A 15,696-nucleotide genomic window follows, 5' to 3' on the forward strand; every position below is an offset into this window, starting at 1 on the left:
TCCTCTGAGTCGGCGTGAACGCGCCTGCTCTTTTTCGAAAAACCCAGAGGGATTTTTTCCGTGCGAAATTGGACAGTTCTCACACGGGCCACCATTTATAGTCCCATCCGACGGACTGGTTGTTAGTGATTAGTGTCATGCATGTGCTGAGTTGTTATTGGGTTTTTTTGGTGTCCGTTCCTTGAATTCCTTTCTTCATCATTCTTCACTGAGTATATACTTGACTGAACTTATACCAATGCCATCTTTCTTAAATACCTCGACTTGTCTTTCACTTTAATTCTGTTCCTCGTTCCGACATTTCTAGTTTTTAGTGTATAATGAGATTATTAGTATGGGAAAAGATGAAACACGTGGGGAGGGGAGGGGGGAGATTTAGTGCTAGGATTTGGATATAGAATGTATGGGAGTTGGGGGAGGGGGGTTGGAGGTTTGAAAGAGGTGCTGGGTGTTAGAAATGTGCTGATTGATGTATGGGCTTTTTCATATGTTAGTTGTATGGACCGGGTTAGTGTTGGGGACGATTTGTGGGAGGGGGATGGATAGGTAGTTGTAGGATACTTGGTTGTTGTTGTATTTTCTTTTATGTGTATAAGATCATGTTGCCATATGTTTTAACTTATTATAGATTGTAATTGCTTGGATAGGATGTTATACTGCTCTTATTGGCTGTGTCAGATAAACCGATATTGATTTTTAGTTCATTATTCGCTTATCCCGTTAAGCTTTTGTGACTCATTAAACAGCAGGGTATAATACTGAACATTTTCACTTCAATTTAACTTCGACTTTTTAACCCTCCATAATGAGGGAAGCTTTATCATTAGAATAAATAGAAGTAACCATCATACTGAGCGAAAGGGTGAAAGTTTGTCTGGGCGATTATTTCTCTGTATACTGAACGTTATTCCTACCTAACTAATAGGTCCATATAGCACTGTTGGCCTCCCTCCTTTACCCGCGCTAACCTTGTGGGGTTTTACGCCGAATGAGCGAGAGGACCTATTTTATGGGTCGTTTTATACAGTTTATAATGGTATTACATTTCTATCCTGTTTTATATCCACCGTTTAAGCTTTGTACAGTCTAGGAGCGGTAAACCGTTTCATATTGTACATCGCTCCCCGGCGGTACATATATGTGTATTCATGTGTATGTGTTCATGTATACATATATACATGTAATTTGGTTATATTCGATGATTTGGCTTGTCCCTTGTTGTTGATTTAACCTTGTATCATGCGGTATTCTTTACATCCTGTGATAGGTGGCGTTACCTTTTATAATTGCTTTCCCTTTGTTTATTTTATAATCTGCTGTTGCTGTTTTTTATTTTGATAATATTTAACAATGGCTTCCATTTCTGGGATGTGTTTTTATTGTGCTCTGTGGCTTTCCAAATTTTGTTATTTTAGCAATTGTTATGTGGATGTGTGATTTTTGTGATTTGTCGCTAAATGTATTCTGTTTTCTTATGCATTGTTTCCTATCTGTATGGCTAAATTTTTAGGTATGTTAGGTCTATATAATGGAGGTTATAGTTAGTATACTTCATTCTATTGTAATCATCACGATGAAGAAGACTTTGTATTTCGGTAGCAGTTTTGTGAAGCGTTTGGGGAGATACATCGATGGCAGGGACAGGAATGCGACCTTCCTAGGACGAGGCGGGCTTCGATTATGTATGGTTACATCAGATATGCGTCAGCGAGTAGTTCAGGAGCGGGCTGATATTATTGTTATGCACCTTGGAGCTAACGATATTGCACCTGATCGACGTCCCGGGGACATAGTGGATGATATCCTGCGGTTGTATACCCTCTGTAACCCACGTGATGGGATCCATCTGTATCTCCATCACGTTTTACGTGGATGTAATTGTAGCAAGACTCTTTCCGCCTTGATCTACTTTCGCTTTCCATTACACATGTATAGTCAAAGTACACTTTTTGGTCCCTACATGTACGGATGTTTCCAACTCAATATTGTTGATATCTATCTCAGAGAAGAAGTCGCTTAAAGCAATACATAGCCAAATTAGAAATTGTTGGCTAACAATTTGACGGGTTTTTCACTGTTCACACTGATTTTGCCTTGTAGTTAAACATCTCAGCATCTCACATATTAAATATCAAAACTCTAGATCTTCAACAACCTAACAAACAAGCTTTTCAAAATTTCTTAACAAAAACAAAAAATGCATTTGAACCTTGACCACTACAGAAAAGCAGAAGAAAACCTTTGATACAAAAATGTTTCATAAGAAAAAGTTTTGCATTGTAAGTCTCCATAATATACCCAAAATTGAAATAGATGGCTTTATCCGTCAATGAGTTATTGCAATTACGAAAAAAACGTATATGACGTTATGGCGGCCATTATGGATTTGGGATCAAAACGAAATTTATTAAAAAGTGGTAAAGTAGCCTGGGCAAACATAAATACCTAGACTAAATGAAATCTGCGTATCAGAACATCAGAATAAAATGGTTTTAACATATTTTCGGTTTTCAAAAAGATCAGAGGAAATATTCAAAACGGCGTATAATGTTAACGGTGAACGTAACTGGTATAGGAAGTAAGGATCTGAAGGAGGGTATAGGTGATTTAGGAAGTATAGGTGATGTACATGTATGAGGGTAAAGGTGGTTAGGGAAGTATAGGTGATGTAGGAGGGTATAGGTGGTATAGGAAGTAAAAGTGATGTAGGATGGTATAGGTAGTATGAGAAGTAAAGGTGATGTAGAAGGGTATAGTTTGTAAAGGAAGTAAAGGTGATGTAAGATGATATATATGGTATAGGAAGTCAAGGTGATGTAGGAGGAAATAAGTGATAAAAGAAGTATAGGAGGTATAGGAAGTATAGATGATGAAGGAAGGTATAGGTGGTTTAGGAAGGATATGTGAAATAGGAGGGTATAGGTGGTATAGGACGTATATGTTATGTAGGAGGGTATAGGTGGTATAGGACGTATAGTTTATGTAGGAGGGTATAGATGGTTTAGGACGTATAGGACAGGTTATGTAGGAGGGTATAGGTGGTATTGGACGTATAGGTTATGTAGGAGGGTATAGATGGTATAGGACGTATAGTTTATGTAGGAGGGTATAGATGGTATAGGACGTATAGGACAGGTTATGTAGGAGTGTATTGGTGGTATAGGAAGTACATGTGATGTAGGAGGGTATATGTTGTGTAGGACGTATAGGTGATGTAGGAGGGTATAGGTGGTAAAGGAAGTATAGGTGATGTAGGATGGGTATAGGTGGTATAGGAAGTAAAGGTGATGTAAGTGGGTATAAGTTGTATAGGAAGGTAATGTGACGTAGGAGGATATATGTGGTATACGACATATAGGTGATGAATGAGGGCAAAGGTGATATAGGAAATATTGGTGATGTAGAAGAGTATAGGTGGTATAGGAAGTAAAGGTGACGTTAGAGGGTATAGGTGGTATAGGAAGTAAGGGTGATATAGGAGGGTATAGGTGGTATAGGAAGTATAGGTGATGTAGAAGGTTATCGGTGGTATAGGAAGTACATGTGATGTAGGAGGGTATAGGTGGTATAGGACGTATATGTTATGTAGGAGAGTATAGGTGGTATAGGACGCATAGGTTATGTAGGAGGGTATAGGTGGTATAGGACGTATAGGTTATGTAGGAGGGTATAGATGGTATAGGACGTATAGGACAGGTTATGTAGGAGTGTATTGGTGGTATAGGAAGTAAAGGTGACGTTAGAGGGTATAGGTGGTATAGGAAGTAAGGGTGATATAGGAGGGTATAGGTGGTATAGGAAGTATAGGTGATGTAGAAGGTTATCGGTGGTATAGGAAGTAAGGGTGATGCAGGTGGGTATAGAAAGTATAGGTGATGTAGAAGGATACAGGTGTGATAGGTGATGTAGGAGGGTACATGTGGTATAGGTGATGTAGGAGGGCATATGTTGTATAAGAGGTATAGGTGATATGGAAGGGTATAGGTGCTATAGGATGCAATATGTGGGATGTATGAGATACAAATGATGTAGGAGGGCATAGGGGGTATAGGCGTGTAAAGGTTGTGTATGAAAGTATAAGTGGTGTACGATGTTAAAAGTATTAAATAGTGTAACGGATGAGTAGAAGCCCCGGTTTAAAAGAGATGTATGTGGTATAGGAGATTTTATAGGTTGTTTACGAAGGTACATGTATATGTGTATGAGAGTTAAGATGGTTATCTAAGAGTAATATAAAAAATATGTCAGTGGTATAGGTGTTGTAGACAGACGTAGGATACAGATAGTGTAGCAGGTACAGCTGGTGTAGGAGGTTTAGATGGTATTAGAGGGTAACGTTGTGTATGAGAATATAGGTGATGTATATAATAATAATAATAATAATAATAATAAAGGCTTTATTTATATTTGATAACATATTGAGCATGAAACTCATCTTACATATGGTCAAGATACAATGTATGATAAAATGTACAATATTTACAGCTTTAAGAAATATACATGTATAAAATACAGGATAAGGGAGGAAATCATAAATCATTTCAAGGAAAATTACTTTGCAGATCTCTTAAATTCTAAAAATGAAATACAATTTCTAATGTGACTTGGTAAAAGATTCCATGTAAGGGGTCCCTGATATTTAAAAGATTTTCTAAAAATGTTTGTCTTATGACATGGCAAGTAAAACACATTGGTAGATGATGATCTTGTAGTTCTACCCTGAACATCAGACATATACGTAAACTCATTCAAATTTTGTGGAGCTAAATGATTAAGTATCTTGTACATAAAAACTACTTGATTGTATAAAATTCTTTTGTGAAAAGATAACCAGTTTAGTTTTTTGAACATATCACAGGAAGGTGTGAAAAATCACATTTTAAAATAGTTATGGCTGCTCTCTTTTGCAGGCGCTCTAATTTTACAATATTATTTTTTGAACTGTTACCCCAAACAGTTGAGCAATAATCCAGATGTGGGTAAACAAAGTAATTAAAAAAGGTCATACACGATGACTGGCTCAAGAAGGGTCTCAACTTTTTCATCTGAAAAATGTGACATGATATCTTTTTACCGACATTTGTAAATTGAATGTTCCAAGAGAGACAATCATCTATGGACACTCCCAAAAGTTTTTAACATTTTACATTTTCAATGTTTATATTGTTGATAACAACGGACAATTCTTCTGTGTGTATGAGGGTATAGATGATGCAAAAGGGTAGGCGTAATAGGAATACACGGTAATTTCTGTAATACACTGATTTGGTAAACATTTTTTTACCAATAGAAGAATGAAATTAATGTATTGCGGTTATTATGACTTGTATTCTAAATGATAGAAATAAATAACAATATTTAAGCTGTACCACTTGAGTGTTAAACACTATAGGTGATAAAAACAATCAGTGATAGAGTCCTTTGGTAGCAGTATACAGTATAAATGGCCCGAACTATTTGATGTTTGGTATCAACTTTACCAAAAACACAATTGACACATATGTGATGAATTGCAGAATTTCACAAGTGCCTGTGAAAAGGGCGAGTTACCCCCCTTTATACATCCACAGGTAATAGGCTATTGACCTATATATTGACCTATCTATGTAACGGTTTTTTGGCGTTTTTGAGTAGTTTTAAGCAATAATGAATGAAAGTGAAGTTGAATCAAGCATAAAAAGGCATTTTTTCATAAAAAATCAAGTTATATGTGTATATGGTAGCAGTATACAGTAGAAATGGCCCGACTCTGATAAACAAGGCACATGTCGAGGAAATGTAAACACAGAGGATTTACCCTACACAACACATGTATACATGTATATATATTTGTAAACTGTATTACATTTACAATACATATAAAGTACTGAGAAGTGTATACACCTCTTTTTTCTATGTATGTCACTTGTGTGAAAACCATGGTTACCACATCAAAAATTACCAAAAAATGCCAAAAATTGCCAATTTTGACCCAAAATTTGACCCCCGCAACTAGTATTTTTTTTCCTAAATTCTGTCTGAAATTAAAGATTACCTACCTGGTTGCAGAATTATCTGGGTCCCAGTAAAGTTGTAAAACTTGATTTTTTTGCAATTTTGCGTCGTGTGCTGTTGTCAAAATTTTACCTCCTGTAAAGCTAGCTTTTCATGTACCCTTTCGGATTATGGCCGAAATTTTATTCTCGAACCAAAAAGATTTGTTTTTTTACAAATGTGAAGCTCACATAGCCCACTTCATCATGCTTATACCAATTTTAGTACATTTTTATATTTATATTTTTTTTAACATATCATTATACAGAGGTTAGCCATTTAACAAAAATATCACCCATGGCCACAACCCTCTACTGTATACAGCTACCTTGATATCATAGACTGTACAATGTTCATAATTAGACGCGAATAAAACAAAACTAATAAAAAGTGTAGGTTACACAATTTGAACGATAACATCAATCGGCCATTGGTCAGTGCTCATGGATCGTTTATAAATGGTTGACAAAATATATTGCTTTATTGTCAAGTACCATGCTAGGCTTGATTGATGTTTCTATTTATGACTAGTCGCTCGAGTCTTGTAATAGGTATAGAAACTGGCAAATACCAGGGAAGGAAAACAGAAATAGAGTTTGTATTGGGTGTGTTTCAATTGATATAAAAGATGAATTTCATTTTGTTTTAAATGTCCATTTTTGCCGATTGACGCAGGTCTTTTAGCAATCCTGACAAAATATCTAAAAATTTGGTAATAGAAAATGACAAAATTTATTGTGAGTAATATATTTATATGCCCTTGGTATATTATACTATTATTTCTTAGCTGTTAAAAGTATTTCCCTAAACTTCTATGCGATTATTTTACTTGTATATAAGTGTTATGTTGTATTGTATATATGCTATGCACAACTGATTAGCTGTAAGCTTGAACTTGTATCGGGTACTGATAATTGACTGTAATTGATAGCACACCCCAGCATCAATTTAATTGGTCAGTAAACCATGATGTTTTGATTCGTTAGAGGTACTGTGCAAAACTTGCCTTTATAATTTGACTGACAGTTTCATAAAGTTTATCCGCAATTTATTTGTATGTTTAGCTACATTTATGCACAGTGGATCACATGGATGTACATCCATGTACAATACACCGTGTCTGTAGATATCACATATTCCCACATAGGGCTATATACAAACCCTGGACCGTTTTCTTTTACCGAAAGTGCGTTGCGTTTGCGTTGCGTTTACCGTTTGAGAAGCGTTTAGCATTGAATATGCGTTTTGCTGTTTATGTACGAAAATGATACATGTGCATGCAATTGTTAGCTATGTACAGATTATGTTAAGGATATATGTGTATGTGGGCGGTACACGTGAGTGGATGCTTTTGTGTGTGTACTGAAATGTTTTTATATCCCAGTAAAAATAAATAAATAGTTTGCAAATTAAAAAATAAAAATATTCCACAAATAAAATAATTTAATACGTAAAATAATTAAATAAAATAAGTAATAGGTCAGGAGTAAAGCAATGACTAATATTTGAAAAATTGGGCAGCGTCGTGTGCTACACATGATGCATACGTCTATATACGTACCTACATTGAACAGCCTACGACACAACATTTACGGCTGTAGACTTAATAACATACAAATCCATGCCATGAAATTATGATGTCATTTGATTGTGATGTTATCAGCACATACATATGAAAGCACGAGTTTATTGCGCGGACGAATATATACGTCCGCGCAATAAATGAGTGCTTTCTGATTCGTTAGAAAAACACAAGAGTGTGGTCTTGCTTTTATCACATACCTTCCATATTAGGTAGAGATCGATACAAAGATTTTATAAACTTTGATATTTTTTGCAAATACCGGGAACTTCTTGTCAGTTCGCTATGACAAGGGGATTCCTATAAAATGTAGTTCCGGCTAGTAGGTAAATACAACATTCGTATTGCACATGTGCAATACAGAACGTTGTATTTCATGGTCTGAAAATTGCTTGTATTACTATAACAAGATTCAAAAGGTATGTGATGAATGATAATGTCATGTTTTTACATGTACATTATAGGCATTACAGTTTTATCATGGTTTTGGGAGTGGTTTATCCCGCAGCAGAGCTTCCATTGATTTTTATAATTGTCATACCTGGAACATGCTTTTAGTAATTAAAATGTAAAAAGCTTAATACGAAATGCTTCCAGTATTTGTTATATACATTTGTCCTTCAATGAACCCAATGAATTCCATTTATTTGAATAAAACTCATTGATTGATAAATAAAATGCAGAATCCAATAAGGGTTGGTATGCACCATATGCATGGTAACGCCAAAAAAAATGTTATTCGAGTGAGTCCTTGGGTGTCATGACCATGAGGCACTGTTCAGTCCCAACAACTTTGACACATTGCTATTTCTCTGTATTAGCTTTTGAATCTTGTTTTGAAGAAACTGCTATTCATATAATTAAAATATCGTAAGCATACAGGAACCAGTTTTTATTTTATTTTCATTTAAAATTTTCAAAAAGTCAAGATTGTTGAACCTTGAAAAAGTCCAAAAATGCATTTGAAAATGTCTTTGTCAAATTTGCGCATATTTTACACACATTTTCCACAGTATGGTTTCCGCATTGGCGTAAAAGATGCGTAAAAATAAAAGAATCCACACATTTTCCACAGTTTTTTTCACACTCGCGGAACAACTACATAATTTGTAGGTAAGGGTTGTCCCTAGGTCATTACTTTGGAACATTTGAGATCCTCACTAAAGACCTGGTTGATGATATTTGGCTAGTAACATGCAGGCATGAAGGGCTACCAAGTTTGTTCAAATGAATAACCTTCGTCCATATCAAGGTCACAAGGGTAAACTATTTAAAAAAAACTTAGACTACTTCTTCTAAATAAAATCTGTTTAAACGACTTCTTCTGAATAACCAAAGTGCAAAAGGCGGTGATATATGACAAGTAGCATGCTCAGATGAAAAAATATCAAGTTTGTTCATGTGAATGACCTTTACACACTTTCAAGGTCACATCTTGTCAATTGTGTATACATCCTTAAAAGTCATCTTCTTAGAAAACAAAAGGTATAGGGTGGTGATATATCATATTTGGCAAATTGCATTCTGCGATGAAGGGCTATAACGTTTGTTCAATTTAATATTCTTGTTTGATTTTCAAGGTCACGGGGTTATTTTACATGTATATGACTTTGAGTCAAGACATTGCAAGTTTGCCTGAAGCTTTATTTTAGTCCACTTCTATGGTTACATGTGTGAGATTAAAACCATGTGACTGATACAGGTCCATTGTGCCTCTTGCTCCAGTTTATCATACACATAAAAACATTTTGTAAAATCAGCAAATCTGCGTCAAACATTATTTAAGAAAAAAGTCGTTTAAATTTAAAAAAAAAAAAATCACTGCCAGTATATGTGTATACCTAGCTGTGTCATCTTTCAAACCATGTTTTGATCTATGAGGCGACATAAACTTAGATCTATATGGAATTTGAAAGTAAACAGCCTTTCATTTTATCATATTAGATCTACTTTTCGGCACTTTAAGTTAAAAAATGCTATTGATGCGTTCCATGAAAAATTATCCATATAGATGAAGATATAGATAGTTAATGGCGACTCATAGATCAAAGCATGATTTGAATGATAACACAGCTAGGTACACTAGCACTTGTCGCATCAATGTCGTGTTTAAACTTAAGGTGACGGATATTAGACCTAATACGATAATTGTCAAATATTTTTTCTTAATGTGTGTTTTTCTGTGTATGATTAATTTGAGAATATGAAAGGCTGTTTACTTTCAAATCCTCCATATAGATCTAAGTTTAAATCGCCTCATAGATTAATGCATGGTTTGAATGATGACAGATACATGTAGGTATACTCATATACAGGTAGTGAAATTTTTTTTTTTTTTTTTTATCTTAAACGACTTTTTCTGAAATAAAGTATTTTCTTCAGCACTTGATTGCAATAATATCTAAATCTTACAATACGTTCTTGCTAAAAAAATCAAAAAATCAAATGACATTTGTCAACGCCATCCTGCAAATTATAGCCTATATCATAATGAATCTACTGCTCTGTGATTCAAGAATTCTTGCGCGCCCCAAGTCCGTTTATTAATTAAACATAATATTTACAATATTAGTAAAAATATCAAACGAGATATCTCCAAATATCCAACTGATTGTGACGCAGAACAACTTTTACAGTGAAAAAATCTTCATGAGTCGATGGGATTTTTTTTTTTTTACTAATTGAGCACTTATAAATTTTATACGGACTTCTGCTCAATGAATCGTTTGAGGCGGCCATTTTTAAAAGTCTTTATCATGAACATGTTTATTCCATATAATTTACTCACTCAGTATAAACGTTCAGATGACTCAATAGAACGCGCCGATTCACTCCGGTCCAAAATTAGAAACATCCGGTTTACAGCTTATTTACGAGTGACTATACGCGTTAAGCCTGCAATAAGGCTGCATTTCATGACGATGTAAGGAATTTTGAGTTGATATCAGACAGAATTTTGCTACCCGGTCCTATATAAGACATGCCATAGAGTAAATACCCGACATGTCGCATTTCGATGCGGCTATCACATATAGGGTTGTTTAAACTCTACAGTACCAAATTGCTCCGATTCGATATCTACTACGGATAAGAGTAGATCTAAAAATAAAACAAATCAATTTTGTATAGTACAGTGACAACTCCACCAATTAATTTTTCTCGGATTTCTTTATTTGATATTTCAAGCGTAACAGCTTAAAATTTAAATGGAATTATTTTATGATTTTTCAGTTCATATTTTTACATAGTATGCGATTTTATATTTGCATGATGGTATATTGCGATTCCGCTTAAGGGGTTGGGCTGTTAAGCTCTCATGACTAATCCATTTTAGCATATGTTTTATTTAAATTAAAACACAAAACTATATATGTAAATCAGGGGAATCATTTTGAAAATAGAAACTTTGTTAGAAAAAGAAAAACTAATAAAATCGTAATGGAAATGAATGCTCCACATGATTCCGATTCAGTTTACATTGATTAAGTAATTAAATGTTTTTTTTTACAAATGAATTTTTATGATCCAATAGAGGAAGTGTATAGCGGTAATTATTTCTCCCTCGACAGAATGGATGGATTTCAACCAAATCGTTGCAAAGCGTCTGTCAATTCTCTTTGTTCGTCTGACATAGAATTAAGCTATTGGGTTGTCGTCTCTTGGATAATCGAACTACTCGGTAGTAGAGCGAAAGTAAAGCCATCCAAACAAACGAACAAGTCAAAAGTCAAATTTAGGTCACTGTGACCTGTGACCTCAATTTGGCCTTTGATCGACCGTGATCTTATGTACTGAAATAATGGTTTTCGAAGCATATCGCAGCTTCTGTAGGTAGTGTTAATTCAGTTTGACAGTTGATCTTGATCTAACAATGGTTTTCAGAGCATATTTCGGCCATTGTTTCGTGAATTGGCATCACATGTTGTGTATAGGTATACGTATATGTTGAGAGAACAGGTTATCGTATCCTAAAACAAGATCACTTTGACCTCAATTTGACCTTTAACCTCGACCTAAAGTATTCATGAATTGAAAGCAAGCTTTTTATATAGGAAAAAAAGGAGATACACTATATGTTAAAAGGTATACTGTTAAACTTTGGGATTCAAGGTAGCTGCTATGGCCTTTGATTTGCTGAGACACCAACAGACAATGGTCGAATAGCGGGCTAAGTATGCATGAGGCATACAGTTCCCGTTTAGAGATTTATGAGATAATAAATAGTATACCTATTTGCTTACTATAAAGAGACAAAAAATCATCACACCAAGATAAAACTAAGGTCTGCTTCTGTCTATGGCATCATCATCTCTGGTTTCCAGGTCTAAGCAAGGAAACGGTTGAGATCTTAAATCTATGTTTGTTGGATATGAAAAAAACATTTGATACTCTCTTGCTACTGATAGATTGTGGCCCTACTGACCCATTAGGAAAAGTGGAAATACCAGCGCTATACAATACAACATTTGACAAGAAAAGCTAACACATATGCTACCCAATGGTATCAGGGTTAAGCTCCTGACCCTGGGGATGTATTACAGCGTCATCAAATTAAAATAGTTGAGATTCCAACGTCAAAACCATTGTAAAAGTTTCTTGTTTGACAGTTCTATTCAATTTCAAGGCACTTTGTTATATACATTTGATGAAGGAAGACATAATCATAAACATGTCTGCCTAGGTCGATACATATATGTTCATGAATGAATCCATTTATTCGTTTTGGTTGCTTTTGCAGACAAGGAGGGAGAATATTATAAATATTATGTTTTTGTAAGTTTGTGAAAAGGTTATTGATATACTTTTTGACATTTAGAAGAAATTGTTGGGACAAAATTGTGTGAAGAAGAAAGAGAAGAAAAAGAAAAAAAAAGTAACAAAAGCAATGTCTTTTCACCTGATGGTGAAAGCACATCTAAAAATGAAAAAAAGAAATAGAGCCCACACAAAAACGAAATGTAGCAATTTCATATCCATAAATCCATTGGAGAAAGTATAGAATTAAAGGAACAAAACAATTAAAAAACTATTCCTTTTTACTAATTTTAAAAACTGTTTAAAACATTTTCAATATCAACAACAAACGAAATGCGCAGAAAAAATGCCAGTGCCCCCCCCTCCCCTTCCGAAGAACTACCCAATACAGATTCATTGTGATTTTTTTTTAAAATTTCTTTTACACAAAGCCAAAAGCATAAAAAACCTTATTGATGATGTTAATACACTTTGATTTACTGTGTTCAGTTGTGTCTGAACGTACTCACGTAAACACGATATAATCTAATTCTGTAATATATAATGTTCACAACTTTTAAATGAAATCGAAATAGGCTTGTAGTAGGATTAAAAAAAAATATCTTAAGAAATATACACAAACATACTTAAATTAAATTAAAACAAGTACAACTGGCTTCTGTGTGTAATTCGAGTATTCATTATTTAGATGACGAATTCGAGGAAACTGTCGGTGAGAGGTTCATTGAGGAGACAAAGAACCCGGACAATATTCCCAGGGAAACATGGTCTAACAAAAGGGACTTTATCCTCGCCTGTGTGGGAATGTCAGTAGGTATTGGAAATCTCTGGAGGTTTCCTTATCTCTGCTACAAAAATGGAGGAGGTGAGTTATTTTTTAATTTGTGACAAACATCTTAAAGATAATGAAAACGTGCGGCTGTCGTTTAGGAATGTTGCATGTTTGTGTATTATGGTGGAATATCAAGAGAGGGTGAGAGAACGTTGAAATAAAAATTAACGAAGGCCACTTGCGACTTGAGTTAATTGAGATTCGAATAATATATTCTACCTAGTAAAATGTAATGAAAGTCTTTTTCATGTCTACCTATGTCATCCGCCTTTAATATGTAGTGTGAACGAGAAAATGTATTTTAATTAGACTGTTCTTTCCTGCGCGCTAATATTTGCCACGTGATGCCTTTATTGTCTTTTTGATTCATTTCACAACAAGCCTATGGGCAGTTGTCCTATTTTGCCTTTTTAACCTGGATATGTTTGGGAAAGTTTTTATATTTCCAGTTGCCATTCGGTGGACGTACGATAAACAATTAACAGTGACGTCTGACACTATGCTTTATTCTAGATGTTTATTTAATCAATCAGAACCATCTCTATCGACATCACTCGTCAAAACAGGAAACAGCATTTGACAGATTTACAAAGAATATTACAAGTCAAATTCGCGTTTAGTTCAGCGGAATATTCTGACCATGACCATGATGACCATGATTTAAGTAGATCTAGAGGTAGTATTTTTTATGTTTTTTGTCCGCTAGTTAATCTTCAAAAACTTAACTTAATAAAATAAAATTCCGGTACTCTCATTCGACTAAAGAAACCAGTCCCGCGACTCGCTTATTTTCTGGTTCATTCGCAGGAAAGTTTTTTCGAACACCGATGTTCTGGTGGAAAACAATACAGGCACACGCATGAGCTATCGTCAAAAATCCATGGTTGTTTACCCATGCAAATCGTTGTTACATCGCGAACATGGTAGAATTTGTAATATTCAACTTTTTGAAAGATGACATTTTCCCATAACAAGAAAATTGATGATCATCAAAAATAATTTTACTCTAAATTAGATGTAAGGCGTAACAGTTTTATAATTCGTAAATAAACGAACGAACGATTTTTCTAATTTAAGGTTTTTGTCTCATTTTGTCCCTTACGTTTCTGTTTAAGGTGCCTTCCTCATACATTTTTTTGACATTTCTGTTTAAGGTGCCTTCCTCATACCTTTTTTGACGTTTGTTGTGCTTGGAGGTGTACCGATGTTCATATTGGAGTTAGCCCTGGGACAGTATATGAGTCTGTCTGGCTTTAAGGCATGGAATATTTGTCCCGTATTCCGAGGTAGCCTGATTTATTGACTTATTGTGTTGCCTTTTATATTGCCATTTATTTTTGTCATCAGTATGCTATTCCTTCACAATAAACCCACTACGCGTTTCTATCCGAGCCGACAAGAGATATTAATAGAAAACATTGTTCGTAACATAAATAATGTTTTTTAATATAGCCACCCTTGCAGGTTGGGGATGGAGAAAAGTTACCCATGGCAGGTCCTCTAATGACCTTACTTGTTAAAAGGACATTAAGTAAGAACAAAGCAAACTAAAATAATAAGTAGCCGTCTGAAAAAGGCTTCGCACGCTTACCCATGACATCAATATAAGTCATTGACATTTAAAAACTTTTAAAAACAACATACTTACAGTGTTTATGGAATGTTATTACTTCAACTTTAACTACAGTTTTTCGGACAGGTTGCGGCACGGTAGCTTTAACTTACTAGCAGTGTGATTCTAAGGTTTTATTAACTTCAACATTTGTTGTATGGTTCTTTTGAATCTTGAACTGCTTTCAGTAAGAAAATCCTTCGCCATTGTTGTTTTGTTTTATTTGAATTAAACATCTGTTCTTTCAATAACCTCAACAACACATAAACAGTCTTGTGTTGTGTTCATTGATTACAGACTAAATGGTATTTATATGCAACCCCGTGATTCAAGGCATTGAGAATTAACCGTTGATAGCTTGTACTTGAAGTATTACGAAGGTATTTTACATTATTTAAGCTTTACGTGATGAAAAGACCAGAACTCGTGTTGTACAGTGAATACACTTGTGTCATATTTTTATGTGTTACTACCTGTTATATCACCCATGTGAAAACAGATTCAAACCAATAGGCACGAAGTATGCTGAAGTGAGTCATTTCATTTTTTTACTTTGCACTGATTACAACAGATACCAAGAAACGAAGACGGGAGTGTCGTGTTAGTTATCAGGTTTATGCTTGTATAGGGTTTTATGTCTTCGCAACAGCTCAATTCATAGGAACCCGGCGTAACTTTTTAAATAATTGTGTATTCGTTTGCATACAGTTTGTAAAATGCTGCAATTAAATATAAATGTATACTGAATAAATTCTGGTAGGATAAAAATAAGATATAATGCCCGACTCACGTCGTTACTATTGTAGTGTGATGACATGTAATTGTGTCGTCACGATGTTGTCCTTTTAAACTAAACCTAAAGAGCCTGGGAAGGGTCAAAGC

At 34.7% G+C, this 15,696-nt stretch overlaps 1 protein-coding gene across 3 annotated transcripts in view; it reads left to right on the top strand.

Moving 5' to 3' along the window:
• The window catches only part of LOC110459050 (sodium- and chloride-dependent creatine transporter 1-like), an 80,412-nt gene that overhangs the window by 35,960 nt on the left and 28,756 nt on the right, over window positions 1-15,696 (top strand). For all 3 annotated transcript variants that reach the window (XR_002463852.1, XM_021511089.1, XM_021511090.1), the window contains 2 exons: window positions 13,059-13,235; window positions 14,357-14,488. Coding sequence is in view for 2 of the 3 variants with exons in the window: in XM_021511089.1 (XP_021366764.1) it covers window positions 13,059-13,235; window positions 14,357-14,488 (309 nt within the window). In the remaining variant the exon portion in view is untranslated. The remainder of the gene's footprint in view (window positions 1-13,058; window positions 13,236-14,356; window positions 14,489-15,696) is intronic.

The sequence above is a fragment of the Mizuhopecten yessoensis genome, unplaced genomic scaffold (genome assembly GCF_002113885.1).
Source record: "Mizuhopecten yessoensis strain PY_sf001 unplaced genomic scaffold, ASM211388v2 scaffold9963, whole genome shotgun sequence".
Lineage (NCBI taxonomy): Eukaryota > Metazoa > Mollusca > Bivalvia > Pectinida > Pectinidae > Mizuhopecten > Mizuhopecten yessoensis.